General features: G+C 38.1%; 3 protein-coding genes and 1 pseudogene across 5 annotated transcripts in view; 3 read left to right on the forward strand and 1 right to left on the reverse strand.

The window, feature by feature from the left end:
• Positions 1–1,173, reverse strand: part of LOC145488343 (uncharacterized) — a 1,910-nt gene extending 737 nt beyond the window's left edge. The window contains exon 1 of the mRNA XM_081467184.1: positions 1–1,173. This exon is cut by the window's left edge and continues 737 nt beyond it. Coding sequence (XP_081323310.1) covers positions 1–269 — 269 coding nt within the window. The 5' untranslated portion in view covers positions 270–1,173.
• The window catches only part of LOC145486938 (uncharacterized), a 20,800-nt gene extending 15,516 nt beyond the window's left edge, over positions 1–5,284 (forward strand). Inside the window, exon 5 of one of the 2 annotated variants that reach the window (XR_014049340.1) lies at positions 5,017–5,085. Coding sequence is in view for 1 of the 2 variants with exons in the window: in XM_081465644.1 (XP_081321770.1) it covers positions 5,017–5,274 (258 nt within the window). In the remaining variant the exon portion in view is untranslated. Of the gene's footprint in view, positions 1–5,016 lie in introns of both variants that reach the window. The other variant, XM_081465644.1, reaches the window with a different exon arrangement.
• A 3,863-nt stretch (positions 5,285–9,147) lies between these two features.
• LOC145486487 (uncharacterized) lies at positions 9,148–12,642 on the forward strand. The gene is made up of 2 exons (XM_081465158.1): positions 9,148–11,394; positions 11,807–12,642. Exons 1-2 carry the CDS (start codon positions 10,860–10,862, stop codon positions 11,827–11,829), a joined length of 558 nt encoding a protein of 185 aa, XP_081321284.1. The 5' UTR covers positions 9,148–10,859; the 3' UTR covers positions 11,830–12,642.
• Positions 12,643–17,708: 5,066 nt separating this feature from the next.
• On the forward strand, positions 17,709–19,719 carry LOC145486485 (G2/M phase-specific E3 ubiquitin-protein ligase-like; annotated as a pseudogene). The gene is made up of 4 exons (XR_014049291.1): positions 17,709–18,259; positions 18,671–18,802; positions 18,924–19,198; positions 19,505–19,719. The product of XR_014049291.1 is annotated as a G2/M phase-specific E3 ubiquitin-protein ligase-like (transcript).
• Positions 19,720–23,245: the final 3,526 nt, after the last annotated feature.

Consider the following 23,245-nt stretch of genomic DNA (forward strand, 5'->3'; position numbering starts at 1 on the left):
ACGCACATCCTCTTCTGTATAGGTCTAGGAACCGAACAGCCTCTACCATACAGCAATAGGTGCTGTTTGGCAATTTTGAAACGATAATGTGTCAGGTTTGGAATCCACCGTTGAAGGGACTTGAAACTGACCTTGTCAACCATTATCAACAATATCTGACGACGCGTGTCCCACTGGGTAGCGTTGTTGTAGCATTCTACCAAAGACTCCAGCAAAGCAAGATCGACGTCTTCTGTTCCTGAGGATGCTAAAGTGAAATGGTGCTTCATGGCTCTTGAAGAGACCAGCGTCTCCCATAATTTATCAGACTCTTCCCCAGCAATAACTTTCAGGGATTCAGCTACTACTTCACTTGCCTTCTTTACATAGTAACGTTTAGTTCTTTCACCAGCATTATCCCAAGGTGTACTCAATGAAGATCGAATAGGACTTTTATCCCTGGACGCAAGGAAATTGTTGAGCTCTAATCTCGAAGTGTCGAAAGGAGTACTCTCTTCGAAGGACTCTTGAAGGCTTTCAGTATCTGAAGGCAAAAATAAACTACCAAAAGGTGTTTCGGCTTGTGAAGAAAAGCCTGCCCTTGGCTCTGTGAATGGGGTGCTAGAGAGATGACTGTGACTTGCTCCTGCACTAATTTCCTAACAATTAACAAAACAAATGTGTTTAGCGAAGCAAGCATGATAGCAGGTAATGGCCATAAATACACTCTTTTATCATACCTGAACTACAGTTATAATAATAAAAACTGTGTCATTCGCAATCTGAAACATATTGCTGAACCCATGCTGAGTGCGAACAATAGCATTTAAGATCAACTGATGTCTTTTGCTGTGATACGTAAGGACTTTTGTCATGTCACCATACGCCCCTCTCACCGGGTCCTGTACAATTCGAACTGGCGTTTGTAAGGCAAGACCGGTTCACCTGAGCCGGCTAGGAAAAAGGTATCTGGCCCCGCAGCCCGGGGACTACTCCCTACGATGGACCATACGGGGAGGCTCCTCTCCAAAGGGGTCCTTTTTCAAGGTTTATTACAGGCCTGGAATTTCATGAATAGTAGTAAAGAAAAAGGAGGGAGAAACTGCCATTTGGATATGTAAAGGCTATTTCAAAATGCAACGAATAATTGCACCGAATGGTCGATTGATCTAAGAGTCGTAAGTGGGACTTTAAGGGTTAGTCAATCTTCTCTTATCCTAAAATAAAAGTATTTAATTAAAGGGCATACAATAAGTTTACTATATTTTGCCCTTTACATTTTTTTTTCACTGCACTTGTTTGTCAACAATATTGTATTATTGTCGTCAAGAGTAGAAATAAAAAATGCAGAAATACAAATACTCAATTCAAACCTATGGAAAAGGGATATGTGCTACTGTGGGTATGTGAAAGGGGTAGTATTTTCCTCGGAGGGTATATGAAAGGGTTACCTTTTGTATCAAAATGGCGTCTAAAAGGGCTTGGAGCCTCTCCGCCAGTAATATAACACATCTCCCGTTGGGGTAACCCGAAAACACTGACCCCCGGTCCGCGGACCCCCACTACGGACCGGGTCCGCGGGCTACCTATGGACCGGTCCACGGACTACCCCTACGGACCCCCTCTACGGACCACCCCCCAAAATAGAATAAAAATAATAAATAAATATTTCAGTTACGGGTTGCCTAATAGATTACTCGTGACGGTGAAATTTCGAACGTTACGTTGTGCAAATGTAACAGACCTGAATTCAGGCTCGAGCGCAATTTATATCATTACACATTACCATTTCCTCTGCTGTGGCCGTCAGGTATATGAAAGACGCGTACGGGGAAGCCTCCGGGAAACCTCGAAATTTGTGCTCTTTCCCCTCTGCCATTTTGTTCAGCCCATTCTCCCGTGGGGTCGTGAACTCGTTCCAGGCTTCACAATTTGCTCAGCGGAATAACAGATACAAACAAGAATAAACGGCCTAAAAATATCTCTTCCATAGCCAGATTGAGCCATGAATGGAAGGTAAGAACTTTCCTTCTTTTTACCATCAGCATCTTCTTACGCTGAAAACAGCTTTTAGGCATTCTTTTTTTTGGGGGGGGGGGGGAGGAGGGGGGTGGGGTGTTAAAAACCCAAGTCCGTTACATTTGCACAGTGTAACTCTCGAAAAATGACCGACACGAGTCTGCAACTATTAGGCAACCTATAAGTAAAATCTTTATTTATTATTTTTACACTATTTCAGGGTGGTCCGTAGAGGGGGTCCGTTGGGGTAGTCCGTGGAACGGTCCGTAGGGTAGTCCGCTGACCTGGTCCATAGTGGGGGTCCGCGGACCGGGGGTCAGTGTTTTGGGGTTACCCCTCCCGTTGGAACCCGCCCACATTTAGCGTGCGCAGTTCACAACAACTTCTAACCAGAATCATGTTCAGCAAAGGTGGTACCATTAAATATTTTAATATTTAATAATATTGAGGTCGGGCCGAACGGGAGTATCTTCGCTCTCTTTTAGGACAAACGGACCTCTAGCCAAATATTTTGCCGTCCGGCTCTTCGCGACTCAGTCCGTATGCTAACAGTATTTCAGCAAAAATTGTATTCGATATTTTTCATTACATCGCCCCAAAAAAGACACTTTTAGAGTGGCGAATGGCTTATGACTATCCTTCTCACCATTGTCAGCTCTTTCATTTTAGTAATTACAACATCGTCGTCGTCATCAGGAGTGACAACTGGAGACGGTTTCTCTTCTGACAATTTCGGCAGCTTCTCTTCTTCAAAAAATGAACACAAAATTTCCCTGCATCTTCTGCACATTCCTGAAACAATCAGAAATTGGTTAAAATGTTTGCATACAAGTAAAGAATATTAACACGAGTGGGACGTCAAAATATCTACCTGATCCGACGTGAACCAGATGTCCCGTTCTTTTCATGATAAACTGGGAAAAGTTTTTGTTTATTCCCCAGTCGGCTTTAGGCCATTTCCCTCTGACGTTTCTATGCTCTGAAATCTCTGGAGGGACCCTACACCTCTCGGTTCCCCTTGTCCAACCAAGACCAAGTGATGAACGATGTGATGGACAAATCGTCATGGTATTGGCATTTTGTGGCACGGTAAACATCGCAGCACGCGCAAGAATCAGGTCTACTTCACTTTTCACATCTTGGAATTGCCAGAGTGACTTGTGGCGCGTTATATCTTTACTACATGATAGTAGTGGAACTATCTCTATAGACTGGCTTCTGTCTCTTCGATCAAAGGAACACTGCCCACCAACAAGTGACTTAAATGAACAGCAAACATCCATCTTGTTTTGTTCGCGGAAGTTGGTCACGGAAGAGCGAATTTCAATGAAATATATATAATTTGATTAAGCAATTAGGCAAAATAGGTTGGCCGCCAAAAAGGTTTAGGGTTAGCCTAACCCGAACTCTAAGTTTCTAATAAGACTGAAGAAAAAATATTTGTCAAGATAATATTATTGAACATTTCAGTTGTTTGAAACAGAAACATTCGCGCACAATGAACTATATGTTCAGTACGTGCGTAACCTGGAAAGCAATCCGTCCGGCACAGTAATTGTTCAAATTAATAGCTTACCGAGACACTGGCACTGTTGATGTCCCTTATTTATGATTTAAACTTTTAGGATTTGTTTAGTTTACTTTTTCCGACTCTTTAAAAGGAGAAAAGGCACGAAATGTTGACAAGCTGACTGGTTCAAATAAAATACGTTTCACCGGGAATCGATCCGTCGAAATCAACAAATACAAATTTAATCACTGCAGCGTTCCTTCAGATCACGTAAGGCTGCAAACCAACAATATCAACTTGTTATTACGCTTAACAAATGAACTTAGATCGACTTTCTTTCTAGAACTCGTCCTTGTAATTAAAATGATCAAAGAAGGAACGACAGCTTAAAACGACATAGCAGTAACACCCGAACTCCAAGTAAATTGCTTCTAATTGGCGTTTTTAAATGACGAATTTTCTGAAGCGATCCCTTTCAAAATATTAAAGGTAAAAGTGGTCTATTATGTTTTTCTTTTTTCACCCAAATGTTCTTTGATAGCCATCTGCGGTTTATTTGAAACGAGCTATGTATTCTGGGTGACCGCCCGCGTCACGCAATTGATTACATTCCCACGGCGGTTCATGGAAAAATTTATGAGAAACACAGGCCAAGGCGGGCGACTTAAAACCATTTGCCCAGAGATGTTTTTTGATTTTCAAACAGGTGGGTGTATAGTTAACCCGTAGAAAGTATTTTTATGGCATTTAAAGTTATAGCCCATAGAAAAATATGGCGATATTTTAGTGCTATAATTCACTTGTAACACATAGCAATATTTTGCGTGTCTGTTCGATCTCGTTTCGGGCTCAAACGAAACCTCGATTTATTTTATTTTTCGCTCCGTCATACCATGAAGACCTAAGCTGAATATAAAAACCATTGAAAGATTCTCAAGTAGCTGCTGTGCGACGCGCGAAGCAATCAAATTTTCACAAAATTCAGCATAACCGCAAGCAGATTTTGAGCTCAATTGGGGCGAAATCGTTTTTCGCAAATTTCTTCCAAAAAAAGCTGCATTAGCAGAAACTAACTATGGTCCGTTTGTTTACTAGCTAGAGCCAATCTATGGACAAAAAATGAGCAAAATCGATTTTTCGACTTGTGCCGTTGTTTGGTCCATACTTGTGGGCAGTGGCTCTTAAGCACTTTTTCACACACAACGAACATTCGTAAATTGGCTTTTTAGCACTCAAAAACCACATGGAAATGCTTGCTATGCAGGCTATCTTTTTCATGTGTGTGCAGTCTTACCGGTAATTCAAGTATTGAAATATTTATTACTGCAACAGAGATGGCTGTGTAGTAACATTCTATCATTACTTGTTTCTATTGAAAACATTGAATGGGTCGGAAGTAAAAGCCAACATGAAACATAGATTTAAAGTTATAGTGCATGTCACATGCCACATCATAGTAATTTTGTTTACATACCCTAATAATGGATGCATCAGTTTTATGCTATCAGATTTCCTATGCTCCTGAATCACAGCAGTTGACCACTGGAAAACATCCACTGCCATTGGATGAAATTCTGGAAAGAACCAAGTGCTATTTTGTGGGATGCAACACATACACCCCTTCTGCAAAACCACTAAAATTTCATGTGTTGGAAATCCCACCAGTTGTTGCACCAAAGCTTTGTGGTGCAAATATTTGGAATACTGAAATAGAAAAAAAAAGTCAGTTTTTGAAAAAGCAGACTAAATCTGTTGAGGGTAAATAAAACCAGTTTAGAGTGGTTCTTGTGAACAAATAGGTAGTTTCATCTCATAACAGCATTGATAAGTTGTTAAAAAAAAAGAGTTCCAGGTATTCTCATTTCACAAAATAACTCAGTGAGGGCACCCTGAAAACAGTGTGTAAAACGTTTTACCCGGCTTTAAGGAAGAAATCTTTGAATTGTTTGTTTGATGTTAAAAATGTTCGGTGTGTAGCCAGGTATGTTAAAAATTGGTAAAAAAGGAAAGGAATTAAATGGTTGTCACTGGCTAAAAATATGGTTATTGGACGTTTCGGCCACTACTGTTGCCTTCTTCAGCAAAAGATGGAAAATGCAAATGTTAAACGGCGTCCTGCTAGAATATGTAATAGATGTGTGATAAAACTAAATGAGCAATAGTCTCTAGAGTATTCTTAATGAGTGTAAAAATTCTTAATGCCATTGTACACATTCGGTAGCGCTATGTGTTCGTTTATAGCGTTCCTGTCTCGCATGGAATGCCAAGCTTCAAGAATTAGTCTTTGTTTCCATACTGATGATCTGTCGACAATTTCAACATTCTCCAAATCTATTTGGTAGATCCCGATCTATCAGTAGATCCCGACGAGATTCTAGTATCTTTTGACGTCGTGTCACTGTTTACTTGCATTCCAACCCACCTAGCAATCGAAGTGGTTAAAGAGAGACTGGACTTTGACCAATCACTACCGGAAAGAACTAACTTGTCTATCCAAAATATCATGACACTTCTACAGTTTGTCCTTGACAACAATTTCTTCATATTCCAAGGCAACCATTACCAACAAATTTTCGGTTGTTCGATGGGATCCCCAGTCAGCGCCATCTTGGCCAATCTCGTCATGGAACATGTCAAAGAAAAGGCTCTCTCATCGACCCCTAACCCTCCTAAATGGTGGTTTAGATACGTAGATGACAGCCACGTATGTGTTAAAAGAGAGCACGTAGATGAATTCCACTCACATCTCAATTCCATCAACCCTCACATCAAATTTACAATCGAGATAGAATCAGAAGGTTCCATTGCCTTTCTCGACACAAAAACAACCACACAAGAAGATGGCTCGATCGCTGTGTCTGTTTACAGGAAAGCTACTAACACCAACCGTTACCTTGATTTCAAATCACACCACCATCCTCAGCATAAACACTCGGTCGTGCGCACTCTCATGGATCGCTCAAGGAACATTCCTTCCACGGAGGAGGAAGTTTCACGGGAAACTAAACGAGTAACGAAAGCCCTTGCCACTAATAACTACCCTGCAAATTTCATTCACAATGGCCGCCAACTGAGTAGACAACAAGAAACAAACGATACCGATCATCGTGGTTTTGTCATCCTTCCCCATGCCAAAGGTTTTTCCGAAAGAGTCGCAAACGTTCTTCGAGGTTTCAATATCAAGGTCGCCCATAAACCTATTCGTACCATCTCGAACATACTCAAAAAACCTAAAGACAAGATCGAGAAAGAGGCTTCCAGAGGCATTGTTTACAAGATAAAATGTAAAGATTGTGACTGTGTTTATGTTGGTCAGTCATCACACGCGTTAAAAACATGTATGAAAGAACACGCAAAGGCTATAGCAACATTGGACAAAAACTCTTTATTGGCCAAAAACCATATGCTCAACGGTCACCAAATAGATTTGGAGAATGTTGAAATTGTCGACAGATCATCAGTATGGAAACAAAGACTAATTCTTGAAGCTTGGCATTCCGTGCGAGACAGGAACGCTATAAACGAACACATAGTGCTACCGAACGTGTACAATGGCATTAAGAATTTTTACACTCATTAAGAATACTCTAGAGACTATTGCTCATTTAGTTTTATCACACATCTATTACATATTCTAGCAGGACGCCGTTTAACATTTGCATTTTCCATCTTTTGCTGAAGAAGGCAACAGTAGTGGCCGAAACGTCCAATAACCATATTTTTAGCCAGTGACAACCATTTAATTCCTTTCCTTTTTTACCAATGTTTGTTTGATGTACACATAAACAGACTTTTCTTGTTTGTAATTACTGGCACTTCAATATTCTTTTTTGGAATTATATTTGGAGCTTTTAGTTTACTCCTTTCCTCAAATGGTGTCATTTCCTACATGGTCACCCTCAATAATCTTCGAGAAACCAGCTAAATGGCTACAGCTACCCACATAGTTCAGAGCTCAGTAAATAAAGTGTCCCCCTATGTGTTCATTTGCGATACGTCTTTTGGTTTCGTCAGGCATTGATTGCCGTGCACCTGGTGTGGGAAATAACCTGTAGGGAAAGTTAAGTGGATGTTTTGAGATTAAAATTCGGGTGCCAAAACTATTGGTTTTTGTTGTCTTCCGGTCTTTGTTCGTTCCAGGCTTTCTGTACTGGAAGTAAGAAACACTCGAAAAATTGAAATGTGGAAATTGGCATCCGAATTTCAATTTTTATTTTCCACGAAAATTGAAAATTGAAAATTGAAAATTGGTATCAAATTTTAATTTTCGTTTTTCTTGTAGATTGAAAATTGAAATTTTATGTTTAATTTTCAATTTTTGTTTTCTTGGAAATTGAAAATCAAAGTTTAAATTTCGTTTTTTTAAATTGTAGAAAAACAGTTGGCACTCAAGTACATGCATTCGCATTGTGTACCTTAGTGCCAACCATTTTCCTACGATGTGGGAAAACGGAATGTGTGAAACTTCCAGTTTCGTTTTTCGTTTACCCACGCCATTGGAAAAGGAAATTCAAGATTCCATTTTCGTTTTCCGTTTTCCTACTACATTGAAAATGGAATTCTAACGTCTATTTTTGTTATTCGTTTTCCCACAACTTTGGACAACAGAATTCTGATTGTCATTTCTTTTTTTCGTCTTTCGTTTTTTTTGTTCTGAGATATTGATTTCCGTTTTTCGTTTCTGTGTTTTTGTCACTTTCATATGCTACCTAAACCAGCTCAGAAGAATGCTGGCACTTCCTGTCGCTAACAATAGACCTGGAAACCATGTGCACATCCTTGATGAAGTCTTTGTCTGCCTCTTTCATATTGAGGAAAATAATAGTTATGAAGACCTTCTCGACGTAATCAAGAACCGTTACCTGAATCTAAGGGGCTGCATAGTAGTTTGCTGAGTGTAAAAAGGTTTTTCAGTTGGCATGGTAAATAAAGAGGTCATTTGCAGATGGAACAGTCGATATCTGGTCAGTGTAAAATTTAGGACTGCGGACTGGGGTAAAATTCAGACTGAGGGTAAAAATGCAGACTGCAGACCAGGGGTAAAATGCAGACTGTAGACTTTTTAACTGAGTTGTGTCACTGTTTCCATCATTGAGAGCTAGCCGTAAACAGGCAAACCGGAGCGTTATTTAGGCTAACCTGAGTGATATTCAGGCTAACCAGAGCATTGCAAACTTTAACTACAATATGCCTGAATAAACCAGTTTCCGGTTAGAAATCGATAATGGAAATAACACCGTCGATATATACTTAAAAAGTCTGTAGTCTGCATTTTATTCCCGGTCTCCAGCCCGAATTTTGCACCAGAAGAATGTTAGTGTCAGCTTAATAGGCTACTGTCTCGAAATAATACAACAGAACAAGAAAACGAAGAGTTCAAATTCCGTTTTTCAATGTCTTGAGAAAATAGAGGAAGAAAAACAGAAATGACAATTGTATGATGGCCCTGAAGGCTCACAATTCAGTTGTGATTTTTCACAGTTCAGTTGTGATTTTTCACAGTTCACTTGTGATTTTTCACTGTTCAGTTGCGATTTTTGAAACAGTTTAGTTGTGATTTTTCACAGTTCAGTTCTTATTTTTCACTGTTCAGTTCTGATTTTTGAAACAGTTAAGTTGTGATTTTTTTGGTTGGATGAAAGTACTGAAGCCGATAAGGGAGAATCCCAAAATATTTCCGAAATCTGAAAAAAAATTTTTTAAAATCCGAAAAAATATTTCAAATCATGTTTTTTTGGAAATCATCATTGAAGATTTTATCAGATCTCAAAAACTATTACAAATCTTAATAAAATTAGACTCCACAAATATTATTTTGCAAATCCTAAACAAGTTTGGAAGTCCAAGAGTTGCTGCTAAAACCAGAAAACAAACATATGCAGTACATATAATGTCATTTTATATTGAGCCATTTTTTTGACTGTTGGTAATAGACATCAAGGTTATTTGGTTGGAGCAGGAATGGCAGATCACTTAATAACCTCCAATCAGATGAAAGTGGGTGGGCGCACTGATATTACTTAGATTGCATGCACTGTTAATTTCGGCCTCCTCGCCATTCAACGGCAACGCCAGGCTTAACAGAACTTTAAGGTTTCCCTCCACCTCCCCTGCTCCAGCCAAATACCTTGTGAGTTGATTGTCCATGTAGTGGTTTTTTCGTGCCTCACCTTTGCTGAAGATATCATCAAATGCTTGTTATTTTAAGATAGGATATTTGAGAAAAATGAATGTCACGCTAGTGGCCTTATTTATGCCAGAAAGTTGTTTGCTCACGGTGTTTGCTTACCTTATTTAATGTGCTTCAGCAAATGAGTGTGACGAGAGCAGTCCCCAAACCCTTCCGAGGAGTAAAATAGAACGAGATAAAAAATATTTTGCAAATCTGAAAAAATGTTTTGTCACGTGTTAATTGCACCAGCAGTCTGCCAGCGTCAGTGGTTTTCCCGCCATTTTGCCCCATCCAAAATGGTGGAGTTTTGTGTCTCGTGTGGATCTAAAGTGAACCCTAGAGACAAATTTTGCTTCAAATGTGGTTCGAAAGTTGCAGAGACATCACATCCAAGTGCAAGAATAAGTACACCCGAAGATGAACGTGCTTTGTCCTCTTCATCTACGAGGTCATTTTCACAATACTTGGCCTCCAAAGCGGAAGAACGCAGAGGACATAAGCTTACCAAGCCAAACAACAAACTGGTTTTAAAAGGAAAGTCAACCATCCAGGATCCAGTTCCAGACAGGTTGTGGACAATAGAGTTGTGATTAACGTTGGCTTAATAACTGAAAATGAAGAAGGAAATTTGGCTATAGTGAGCGAGAGAAGAGTGGCGTTGAAAGTGGGTAAAGATTATGGGGTCGTGAAGGTGTACCAGGCTGCCGTAAAAAAACACGCAGATCACAATCAATTTTTCTGTGGAGAAGATTACATCTTGCTGTATCCTGATCAAAAGGTGGTTCTTAAAGTACCGGAGAGTGACAAAGATTTCTCTGTAGTGTTATATAAGCAAGAGCTAGCAAAGCCTTACTCTAAGGTGGATCTGTATATTTGTACAGAAACAGAGTTCAAGAAAGATAGGGAAACAGATGACATGTCAGACCAAAGAGCAGAGAGAGACTGGGTCGGGCATGGAGCAAGAGTAGATGCGCTTTTGTGTGCTCCGGCTTAATGTGAATCTAGGGGAGTTTTTTGAAGTTTTTAATGGAAGATTTATTTCAAAAACTTAAAAGAAAAAGCACAAAGAGTAGCTCTACCTCTAGCGAGGAGGATAACTGACCATCTGAAGATAAAAGATCGAAACTTGACCTGTCAGAAGAGGATTGCGGAATCGACAAAGTGCATTCAGTACTAGAAATGGCGGAAGACGTGTTGCCTAAACTTGACATTGTCCTTAAAAAACTGGAGGCGATGGAAACAAAACTCGACAACCTTGGAAGCTATGTCAAAAACGTGGACGCTAAAGTAAATACGTTAACTACGAAAGTCGAAACTCTGGAGGCGACAACAAGAAATGCAATGAAGTCTATCGAAGAGCTCGACAGAGGATTGGCGTTCCTGAACAGCAAGGTCGAAGGGCTAAAGAAACTGGAGAAAGACTGCACCGCTCTCAGACAAGAGGTTCTGTACATGGGAGTTTACCAAAGGAGAGAAAACCTTCGTTTTTATGGTATTGAAGAAGACCCTGAAGGTGCAGAGGACACACGGCAAGTGCTGATAGATTTCTTGCAGTCAGAGCTTGGCATCGACGATGCCAGTGATATAGAATTTCAGAGAGTTCACAGAATTGGCCGCTTTAACCAGCGAGCAAACAAACCTCGACAGATCATCGCACGTTTTCTGCGCTATCCGGATCATGAAAGGGTCATGACCAACGCCAGGAAATTGAAAGGTAAAAATTTTGGAATATCTGTGGACTTGCCCAAAGAAATTGTTGATCAAAGAAAGAAGGTGCTGCCTAATTTTTTTGCTGCAAAGAAGGCGGGCAAGTCGGCCTGTTTCAGTAGGGCTGAGCCTGATAAACTGTTTATTGATGGCAGATTATTTTCTGCTTAGACTTGCCACTCAGACTATGTTTTCTTTTTTTTCTATTCCTTTTTGAAATGTAATGGAGCCACAAAATTAATTTATACTGTCTGTATTTACCATTCTAGTTGCAAGACCTTGTCTGTTGGTAGCTTAATTAACAGCTTTACGCTGGCTGCTATTTTCATACCTTTTTCCATATTATTGTGTAACGTGTTTGTTGTTTGTATGTTTTCAATACTGTTGTTTTTTGTCAATGTTCGGTTTTCATTTTTCAGGAGGCTTTATCACCTCATTCTAATTTTCGTCGCACATAAGTCCTTCACATTGTTTTCTCACACAAAGGAGCAAGGTAAAAGTTATTTTTCTGTACTTAATTTGTCTAATTCTCAAAGCGCAATGTAAATTTTGGATTGTTATCACTCAATGCTCAGGGAATTTGAACTTTTGAGAAGCGAAAGGCACTCTTTCACTGGTTGTCTAAAAATAAGGCCGACATAGTCTTTTTGCAAGAAACTTACAGTTCGCCAGATGTAGAAAATTTATGGAAAACCCAGTGGAAAGGAGATCTTTACTTTGCTCACGGCTCTGAGCATAGTAGAGGTGTTTTAATTCTTGTCATAGAAAGGATTAATTTTGAATTGAAATCATGTACACATGATAAGAAAGGCCGTTATATCATTTTAATAGGCAATGTGCAGGAGCAGCCATTTGTTTTTGTCAATATTTATGCTCCAAATAAAACCAGCGAGCAGTGCACCTTTTTCCAGGAGATCCAAACTGAGCTTGATAGTCTAAATATAGAAGCTGATTGTGATATAATCATTGGAGGAGATTTCAATGTAATCTTAGATCCTGAGTTTGATGGCTTAGGAGGAAAACCTAAATTAAAAGAATCCGTCAAAATTATAGAACAAATCCGTCTGTCATTTGACTTAATAGACATTTGGAGAGTTAGGAATCCGCATGAGAGGCGTTTTTCGTGGTGACAAAAAAATCCAGTAATTCAACGATGATTAGATTTCTGGCTAACATCAAGTAGTTTGCAAGAATATGTAGAGAGCGTAGACATACCTGCGATTAAATCGGATCACTCAGCAATCACATTGTTTATTAACGGAATTGAAGACGAACGTCATGGGCCCTCCTTTTGGAAGTTCAATGCAAGCTTAATTGATGATGAAACGTGTGTATCACTCATTAGAGATAAATATTGTACATGGATTGAGGAGGGTACAGAAATTGAAGATCCTCGTGTTCTGTGGGACTATATTAAATATAAAATTCGACAAGAAATGATTGTCTATAGTAAATCGAAGGCTAGAGAAAGAAGAGCAACATTAACGAGTTTGGAAAGGAAGATAAAAGATTGTCAAATGGCATATGGAAGACCCAAGCTCAAAAAATTTGAATGATTTGGAAATTCTTCAAACAGACTATGACCGTATGTACGAGTTTATTGCACAAGGAGCAATTGTAAGATCAAGGGCGATCTGGTATGAATATGACGAAAAAAGTAATAAATACTTCTTGAATCTGGAGAACTCTCGAAAAAAGAAAAGCTGCATAAGAAAACTAAACACAGGAAATGACAAAAGTACGACAAATCCTAAAGAGATTCTAAATGAAATTCAGTTTTTTTATGCAAACCTGTATGATAAGAAGGTCGACCATTCGGACGAAAATTTAATTGAATCTTTTCTCAGTACAGAGAATACCAGTAAATTAACAGTTGAACAACGCGATTCAATAGACAAACAACTTACTATGAGTGAATGTTTCGCAGCTTTAAAAACTTTTAAGAAAAATAAAACACCTGGAAACAACGGATTAACGGTTGAGTTTTATCTAGCATTCTGGCCTTTTGTTGGAAAATGTCTCGTTGAATGCCTAAATTTCGCACATCACCATGGTGAATTGTCCACCTCCCAAAAGCAAGCAATGATTATGCTAATTGACAAGAAAGATAAAGACAAAAGACTTCTGAAAAACTGGCGTCCAATCTCGCTGATTAACATGGATGTCAAAATTGCATCTAAAGCAATGGCTATGAGGTTGGAATCAATTTTACCCTTCCTTGTTCATCACAGCCAAAATGCATTTATCAAAAGAAGATCAATTTTTGACGCGATAAGAACAATCAATGATATTTTAGAATATGCAAAGAGAAGTAACAGATCCGGAATTCTGGTAGCAATTGATTTTGAGAAGGCTTTTGATTCCCTTAACCAAGCTTTCCTGGTCAAAGTTTTGCAAAACTTTAATTTCGGAACATATTTTTTGCAATGGATCCGAACTTTTTATACAAATCTATCAAGTTGCGTTTTAAACAATGGTTTCGCCACCAATTTTTTCTCTGTCAGCCATGGAGTTATTCTCTCTCTGCTCTTCATTCTATCTTTGGAAATACTTGCATGTTTCATTAGACAAGATCGTAATATCCACGGCTTAGTAATCAATAATGAGGAAATAAAATTAACCCTTTTTGCTGATGATGTAACATGTTTCTTAAGAGATAGGCTTTCTTATTTGCACCTATTTGTAATTCTTAAATTCTTTTCAAGGTTTTCCGGTCTACGTGTAAATGATGACAAAATTGAACTATTTGCAATTGGACCGCAAAAATTAGTACAAGAAGAATTTTATCATAAAACGTGCACATCGATTAAAATATTAGGAATTTATTTTGATTATCATAAGACAACGAGAAGGAATTTAAACTTCAGTTCTATTCTCAAGTCTATTAAAAAAAACTCTTAATATTTGGAAGTGGCGAGGTCTCACACTACTCAGCAGAATTCAAATCGTTAAAACGTTTGCTATCCCCAAATTTATGTATAAGGCCTCACTAATCTCAGTCTCAGAAGATCTTATTAAAGATGTGAACAAACTGCTCTATGGTTTTATCTGGAAAGAGAATGACAAGATAAAACGGACTGCTCTTATTAATGATATACAGAACGGTGGCCTAAAAGTGCTCAATATCCAATCAATGATTTTGTCACAGAGAGTTATTGCATTGAAACGATTTATTGAAGACTACAATAGCCCTTGGAAGAGCGCCCTTGAAGCGTTCTTAGGTGACATGGGCGGAAAATCTATTTTATGCTGCAATTTTGACACCCGTAAACTTCCTATTTATCTACCGGACTTCTACAAAGAGTGTCTCGATGCGTGGTCTTATGTTAGTACAACTAACGTTGTTTCTTATGACGATGTTATTAACCAAACAATATGGAACAATAAGTTTATCCTTATTGAGAACAAGTCGTGTTATATAAAACACCTGGCTGTCCATGGAATTGTTAAAATAGGAGATTTGATATCTGACAATGGTAGGTTTCTCGAAAGTGAAAAATTATTACAAGCTCGACTATCTCCTGTCCACCTTTTTAAATTAATGGCATCGTTAATGCTATTCCCAATGAATGGAAGCTTATCATCAAACAAAGTCAGCAACATATTTGTCCCCCCTCGAATGACACGTTTCAAATTAACACAGAAAACGCTACGGTAAATGTTTTGAAAGTAACTTTGAAAATGCTTTACAATGAATTTAAACGCAAAAAGCAAACGGCGCCTTCTGCTCAAAAGAAAATAAAACTAAAGTACCCAAATCTTTCTCTGGAATGGAAAGAAATTTACTCTCTTCCGTTTACGGTCACACATGATACAAAAACTAGGGAATTTCAGTACAAGCTGTTAAATAACATTGTTTTTACAAATGAAAAATTATTCAGACTTAAAATGATTGACTCTCCACTTTGCGCCTTTTGTCAAACAGAAGTCGAGTCCCCTGAGCACTTATTCTTTCATTGCAATGTAACAAAATCTTTCTGGCAGTTGCTTTGTTCCTGGATTTCTGAAAAAAAGGTAATCTGGACATCCTTAATGCTAGAAAATGTTATCTTCGGTGTATTCAATGTCACAGAGGACTTTCATATTCTAAACCATTTTATTTTATTAGCTAAATATTATATTTATAACTGTAAATTAAATATTATATATCCTTCTCTAAAGGTCTTCATGGCCAAGGTTAAAGCAACTTGCCAGATTGAACAGAAAATTGCAGCTAACAGCAATAAATTGGTAAAACATTATGAAAAATGGAACAAATTTCTACTATGCTTCAGTTAATTTAGTTTTATGTTTTTGTGATAATGTATGTAGAGATCTATTTATATTTACATTGTAATAGGCTTCTTTACCTCCCCTTTTCTTCTTTTTTTTAATGTAAAATTGTAAAACTAGCATTACAGTATCTCTTTGCTTGTCCATTGCACAACTTACAAATAAAAACAATAAAATACAAAAAAAAAAGACCGAAGAGCAGAGAAATAGCCTTGCAAGGATGATCTAATTGACATACAGTCGAACCTTGATTATCCGGACTCGTCGGGACCTCGGTAAATAGTCCGGATAATCGAAAACATGTTTATTAATTAGATAGAAATGTAAACAATAGGTATGCAGCAAAGAAAACATCATTTTAATTGTGACATCTACACAGCCTGTATGTATTTACAAATAAAAACTTTCACTTCAGGTATTTACAAAGGTCCGAAATGTTCAAGCAAAGACATGTAGCTTGATCAGGGACTTTCGTTTTAATCCTTCGCTTGTCTCGATACTGTCAGTAAATTTTATGATCTTGTCTTTCTTCTTCCGTATGTCAGAGATCTGCTGCTTGCTGATGCCAAATTCTTGAGCTAAATTTGTTCCTTTCTCTCCTTTATCCAAACGTGAAATTATTATCTGCTTATCTTTAATTGATAGAACGGCTCACTTTCGCTTCATAGACATGTTTTTGATTTGTGTTTACGATCACTCGCTCGTGTGTTTACATAACCCATGCGGAAGGAACCAATCAAGCATGAAATTCCCTTGGTAACAAAACAATTGAGCCAATCAGATATCAGCTGAACGCGTCAGAATATTTCTTTGTCTTGTCGCAATTGCAAATTTTGAAAAGTGCACAGGATAATACGCTGTTTCAACAGTCTTTTGAAAGGATTATTGGGCTTTTTGCAACTTGGAGTTTTCAAGATCACAACTAATTAATATTCACGAAAAAATTGAGACCAGAGAAAAAAGTCCGGATAATGGAATAGTCCGGATAATCGAGGTTTGACATTCCTGTGTTTGAGAGTCCTGCAGAACCTGTTATTGATGGCTCTCAGATTCCTCCTGCAGCCAGCTGTGGATCCAGTGTCAGGCAACATGGTTGAGCAATTTCCACCAGTACTCATCAAGAAAACCTGGCTGCCAAGGATGGCATAAAAAGAAATGTCCAACTTGCCATGGCCACTTCCTTACTGATGAAATTGCAGTACATGCAGATTTACGTGCAGAAAATGCCTACAGATTTTCATTTTTGGGGCTAATGGAAACCCCACCATCAGATGACATTCCAGGTGAATATGTAGCTACTTTGACTGAAACATGCACCAATACTGCAAGCAATGCTTTGCCTCTCTCTGATCTCCTTAGCCCTTTGGTGGACAAGCGTGAATCGCAGTTAAGAATAAACATAAGGGGTCAGCTGTTTCTTGATTATGTATAGGCTAGGAAAAGATGCCAGTGGATAAAACCAGAAAACAGACTTAAAGTTATTTTTGTTGGAGAGCCAGCAGAACACAGTGGGGGACCCAGAAGAGAGTTCTTCGTGGGTCAGTTCTTCTATGGCTTCCATAACTTGAAAACCAATTTAATTTACATCAATATAAAGTGTTCACTGCAACACAAAAGGTCAGCCATTGATTTAAACCGTGGCTGTATCTAAGCTGCTTTCTAATAAATAGTTGAAACTTGAAATAGTTGAGTCTTTCTTAAAGTGAACTCATTTCTGCTCATTCTAAACAGTTTGCATAGGAATGATGTGATATGTGGTACATTGTATACAGCGGTTATTGCCATGTGTGCATGCTCATTAAAGTATTCTCTTGTGTCCGCCAGTGTGTGTTCTTCCTCTCCAAAAACATAACATGATGTTATGTCAAAGACACTCAGTTAATCTAGAAGGAGAATAACACGACTTCGTGTAATGTGTTAGTATAAGTAACACCTAAAAAAACATATCATTTAGTAATTATGAGGCCATTTCTTTTCTGGAGTATCCATGTTATCAAGTGTGTTCACTAATAGATCACAAATGGCAATGATTGCCAATGTTTTCAGAGGTTCTCAAAGAAATAAAAGGAAGATTGTTTGCTACTAGTGTTCTAACAGCTTCAACAGCTGAGCAAAAAGCGTGGAGCAAAAATCTGGAATGAGCTGAGTGATGATTTGAAAAGTTTACCTTCTATGAAAGCTTTTAAGGGACACTTGACCAAACATATTTTAAATGTTAATAATGTAAATTCTTAATATTCAATTTTAAACTTTGTAAATTTTTAAATCTTTAATACTGTAATTAATTTTAGACTCCTTTCCCAGTTTGTTTATTCATTTTAACTGATGTATTTTTATCTTTTTTATTCCTTTTGTAACTGAAAAGCCCCTTTGGGGAGTTGCAAATAAAGTATGTATGTATGTATGTAACGGCTGCATTGGCTGAAAACGAATTCCTGTATGCAGGAAACCTTATGGCTGCCTCTATCCTGCAGGATGGTACAGCACCTTGTTTCCTTAAAAAGTCGGTTTATGACTACAGGATCATGGGACCTAGTGAAGAGCTTGATCTCAGTATCTGTGACATTAAAGCATCAGAGATGAAAAACTTTGTGGAAAAGGTACATCTACCTAAAAATCAAGTGCGACTATGTTGTGAAAAGATTGAGGGGATGAAATTTTCAAAATTTGTCTTCCATGGTTTTTCAATTGTATTATTCTTTAGAGTTACACTGACATCATCATATAACTAGGGGCTACTCTAAAATCAAGAATGCTTAGCTTAATATTTAATATGTTTAAGTAAAATGACCATTCGTTCCTATAAATAAATAATATTAATAATAATTGTAATGATAATAATAATAATAATACAAATTATCTTGCATACTTCTTCATGCCTATAACTTGGAAAGGTGTTTCAGTTAACTACAACCCTGGCCAAAAGTCCTTGGGATACTTGACAAAATGAACTGAAAGGATTGGAGTAAACACTTCCAGTTAACATAGAAATGATATTTTATTGTACACAGCTGTTGCAGTGTGAGAGAGACGAAGATGTGCAAGAGCTGCTGTGTTGTGATCAAGGCCTTGATGTCTTAAACGACATTTGCTTTAGAGGTGTACCTTCAAAATGCACTGCACAAAGCAGAGAAAAAATTGAGGTAATCTAATGCATGTCTGTTTTGTCCATTTAAAGCTTAATGTTGTATGTTTCATCAGATGTGATATTTCACCATGTACCAACTTACAGTTGCCAAAAAGTTATTACTTTTTCCTATGTAGAGCCATCATGATTGGAAATGTTGTACAGGGGAGATTGCCTATGGTATCACAGCTAATGGAAGGCCTTGCACCCTGTGGAATCCTTGCAGCAATATAGGCAAACCCTGAAGTAATGCGGCTAATCTTCTGCATGAGTCACACTGGAGAGAAGCTGGATGAGGACAGATTCATCAACCTGTTTAAAGTCAACTTTAGTCAAGAGCAGCAAAAAAAGGCCAAGGAAACTGATGCCTACAAAGTCTTTAGTGACTATGTTGGTATGGTTGCCCATGAAGGTAAATGAACCTGAGAGTAATTGAGGGGCTTGACTTTTTGTGCCAAAAGCATTACTATGTATATATCACATAACATGTTACGTGAAAAAAATGTTCACTGGCCAGTACTACTCAAGCAAAAAAGGAATGGTTCTAATGTCTTATGCAACCAAAGTCGTCTTCACTTACTCTAGGTGCAGATATACAGGAATTACCTTGAACCTACATATTCATCCCTGTAACTAAAAAGGTTCAGGGATGACATTTTAATTTTTTTTCAGGGGTGCCAGGTATTGAACTGACTGAAATCATGCAATTTATCACTAGGTCACCTGCAGTTCCTGTCATTGGTTTTGAAGAGAAATTACAGCGGACATTTGTGCACGGTTGTGTCTCCAACTGCAAATGCTTCCCAACAGCTTCAACATGTGATTTGTTACTTCGCATACCAGTGCATTTAGTAGCCATAGAGGATTTCAAAACTTCATTTCAAGGGGGGGGGGGGGGGGCTTTGAAGGATGGATTTGTCTTTGGAGATGTTTAAATGTAGATCATAATCGGACATCCTTTTAGCTGTTCATTTGTTCAATGAATTTTGTTGGGTTTATGATGTCAGGCTTTCTGCCACTGCCACTCCAAAAAGGTGGCCAAGGGCTTCAACCTAAAGTATACCCAAAACATTGTTTGAAGAAAAAATACAGCTAAGATTTAATTTTGCTGTAAGTTATTTCAGTTTACAAGACTAGCTAATTTTAAATTTAACAAGTAGGACAATCTTGCTAGTGTTCAGTAGCTTTTTGATATTTACAAGCCTTTTTTGTTGACATGGTTTGTGGAAACTCAAGGATAGATTTATCAGAAATGAAGGTATAAATGATTCTAGACTCTGATCAAACTCAAAATAATCAATTGTAAAATAATGGGTAGCACTGAGAGCTTATAATTACCATAGAAATAACTACATTATACATAACTGATACTTATTAATAAAGAACTGTTCCAAGACATCATGTATACCAATGTCAATTGAACAGTTCATACCGTATTCAAAATAACATTCCATCATTTTTCAACATAATTGAAATATTATTCAACAATACCAGTATTTTTAAACAGTTCAGTTAATCTTTATAGTTTTAACAGCTATAAACTGAACTAATTGGTCTGTTTGAGAAAAAAATACTATAGTTTAAACTTCAGGGTTGGCCTAATATTTAGAGGGAATTATACGCATGCTGCATGTGCTATGCATCAAACTTTCTACACTTTGCCTTGCAATCACATATGGTAAAATTTATGAATATAGCAAATATGCTATTTTGTTCTGTGGGATCAGAAGCCTACTTTTCGTTTCTTTAAAATCAGATACAAGTTTTTGGGTTCCTTGTTTATACCGGTATTTATTAATAATATATATGAATATATGCACCAACTGCCAAAAGCATTCTTAATTCCATTCTTACAGATAGGACAAATAATCACACCCTGGCAAATGTATTATGACGGTAATTTTCAAACAGGCCTTTAGGGACTGGTCAAAAGGTAAGAAGTGTGTGTATGTGGAGGGGGGTGGGGAGGTGAGCTGGAGCATGTGAAAATGTGGTGGATAGAAAAAATGTGACCCACCATGGGTAGCTAAAATTGAACAACCTACCCCTTACAAAAGGCTCAAAAACTGATGACCCACCCCGTATCTTATCTGCCCGCCCCCAGTACCATTTCACTAGTCCCTTAGGGTGAGGTAAAATAAGCAGTTAGGACTCTGCAAGCTGCATTATTTTCTCATACATGTCCTTGGCTTGCCTCCAATCCTCTGGTGGATGTGTAAGGCCTTCTTCTCTCATGACATACTTAAAATACCCCAGTAGCTCATCATCAACTTCCTTGGCGAGTTCTGCTTGGACATAAATGTCTCTTTGGTTAAGTATGTTGTCTATGTCGTCTGCTGATACTTCAGATCCACAATCTTCAAATCCACAAGTGTGAGGCAAATAGCAAAGTTCATCAGGAATACCAGAAACTGTATCACGCCTGGACTGTCTTATGTGACACATCTTCCATTCATGTTTCACTTTCTCCAGTTCCAGTTGAAGGAAGTCAAAAAACACAAACCAGACACATTCCACTTGCAAGTAGTTTCCTTGAGAAAGCTCTCTCTCAGTCCCCAGTGCCTTGAAAAAGTCTATAACCCATGCAGTGAATCCCCTTTTACTATGTGACCACCAGTTTTCAACTCTCTGATTGGCATGTGACAATGAGTAACGATGTGCCGCCACTTTGCCGGCCAATATGCCATTTTCCATTGCACAGTCTTTTTGCACCAGTATTAGCCGCATTCCATTTTCTTCAACTGCATGGAGGAAGAAACCTGCTGGAGTAACTGGATCATTGTTGCTTTTACATACTTTGAGCCACACAATTCTCCTAGAAAATCCATCGATACAGCCATGTATTGGTAAGCCATATGGTTTTAACTTGTCATAACCATCTACATGCCAAATTGTGTTTGGTCCTGGTGAGATATATAATTGGCGTTGCAGCTTCCTAGCCTTTCGAAGGGCGGATAAAATTCGCATGACCAGGTCTCGAGGAACAGCAACATTGTAGCTTGTTGTTAACTTGTTCTACATTCCACGATATCCAAGAAGTGATGAAGGGCCCTCAATTTCATGTTTAACTATATCTCAAACAGTATGCTCTGAATGACCATGATTTCTTCTTCTTAACCCATATTGATGAAGCTTTCTTTTCAGTCCTTACGTTCATATAGATCTCATGGTACTCGCCCAGAAAGTGGACAATGGTATCGTACCTAAATCCCCTTTAAAAGTAATGTTCTATTACCAGCCTCCCATCTGCAGAATTGCAGACTTTCCTGTTGACGTCTCTTTATTGTTCCACACTGCCAACAGAATACTTCATTGCTCTAAAACTCTCTGCCACATTGGAACTTCGTGTTATAAACGATTACAGACTCTACCCACACTCGCTCCTCCACCATTTTGGATACAGCAAAATGGCGGGAACAAACTCTAATGTTGGCTGACTGCTGGAGCAAGTAATATGTGACAATATTTTACTGGATTTGCAAAATATTTTTCTGGATTTAGCAACAATTCTTGGATTTCCAAACTTGTTTGGATTTGCCAAATAATATTTGTGGATTCAATAATTTTATTAAGATTTGTAATAGTTTCTGAGATCTGATAAACTCTTCAACGATGATCTCCAAAAAACATGATTTGAAATATTTTCGGATTTTGTAAATATTTTGGGATTGTCCCTCATCAGTTTCCATACGAAGGAGACTGGAACTTAACTTGGGAAGTGAGACAGGCGAGTGTTTTTCTCCTGCCATTTTGGAAGGAGGCAAAGTTTTTCCTCTAGTTTGTGTTTGGTAGTGCTTGGTGTTTTAAACGATGGATGCTATAATAAGGCAAACTGTCCGAGAGGAAATAAGACGTCAGGGTGAATCTGCAGAAAGATTTCTGTATAACCCCATACATTTATTATGCATGCAGAATTATTAATTATGTATGTGCTCTATTGTTTTTGAAGACAATAGCAACTCCCTAAGGTATTGAATATATACATTGATAATTACTACTTACTGTATGAATAAAAGATTTTATTGCGCACTGTTGCGTGCTACAGTGCATACTGTCTTTTTGCAATTTTTCTCTTCTTCCCCTAGCTCCATTCTTCTCTTTTCTCTTCTCCATATTACCCAGGCTCCTCATGCATTTTTTCCTCTTTCTCTTGTGCCCCATCAGGTCTCGAACAACTGACCTTTTGCATACCTCTCACTTATCGGTCTCTCTTCTACACCACTACACTACCAGGTTCAGTTGAGAATTACCCCTCCAAAAATAATTGTTATTTTACTTGACTGGTTCGTTATTCCAAAAAATTTACATTACAATTTACTTATTCATGTGTTAAACATATGTTGCACACTGCACGAAAACATGCATCGCATGTGAGGGTCCCTGTTGAATAAAAGGGGGTAATGATTTATTTATTTCTCTCAATTGCTTCTACTTCGATCTATACTGTTGATAATCGTGT

The sequence above is a fragment of the Orbicella franksi genome, chromosome 5, assembly GCF_964199315.1.
Source record: "Orbicella franksi chromosome 5, jaOrbFran1.1, whole genome shotgun sequence".
Taxonomy (NCBI): Eukaryota; Metazoa; Cnidaria; class Anthozoa; order Scleractinia; family Merulinidae; genus Orbicella; species Orbicella franksi.

What these genes read in the sequence shown, in the direction of transcription:
- LOC145486487 (XM_081465158.1), top strand. Translation starts at nt 10,860, where the DNA reads ATGGCGGAAGACGTGTTGCCTAAACTTGACATTGTCCTTAAAAAACTG. An exon ending in CAACGCCAGGAAATTGAAAG is followed by an intron (nt 11,395 to 11,806) that starts GTAAAAATTTTG and finishes TTCATTTTTCAG; the next exon opens with GAGGCTTTATCACCTCATTC.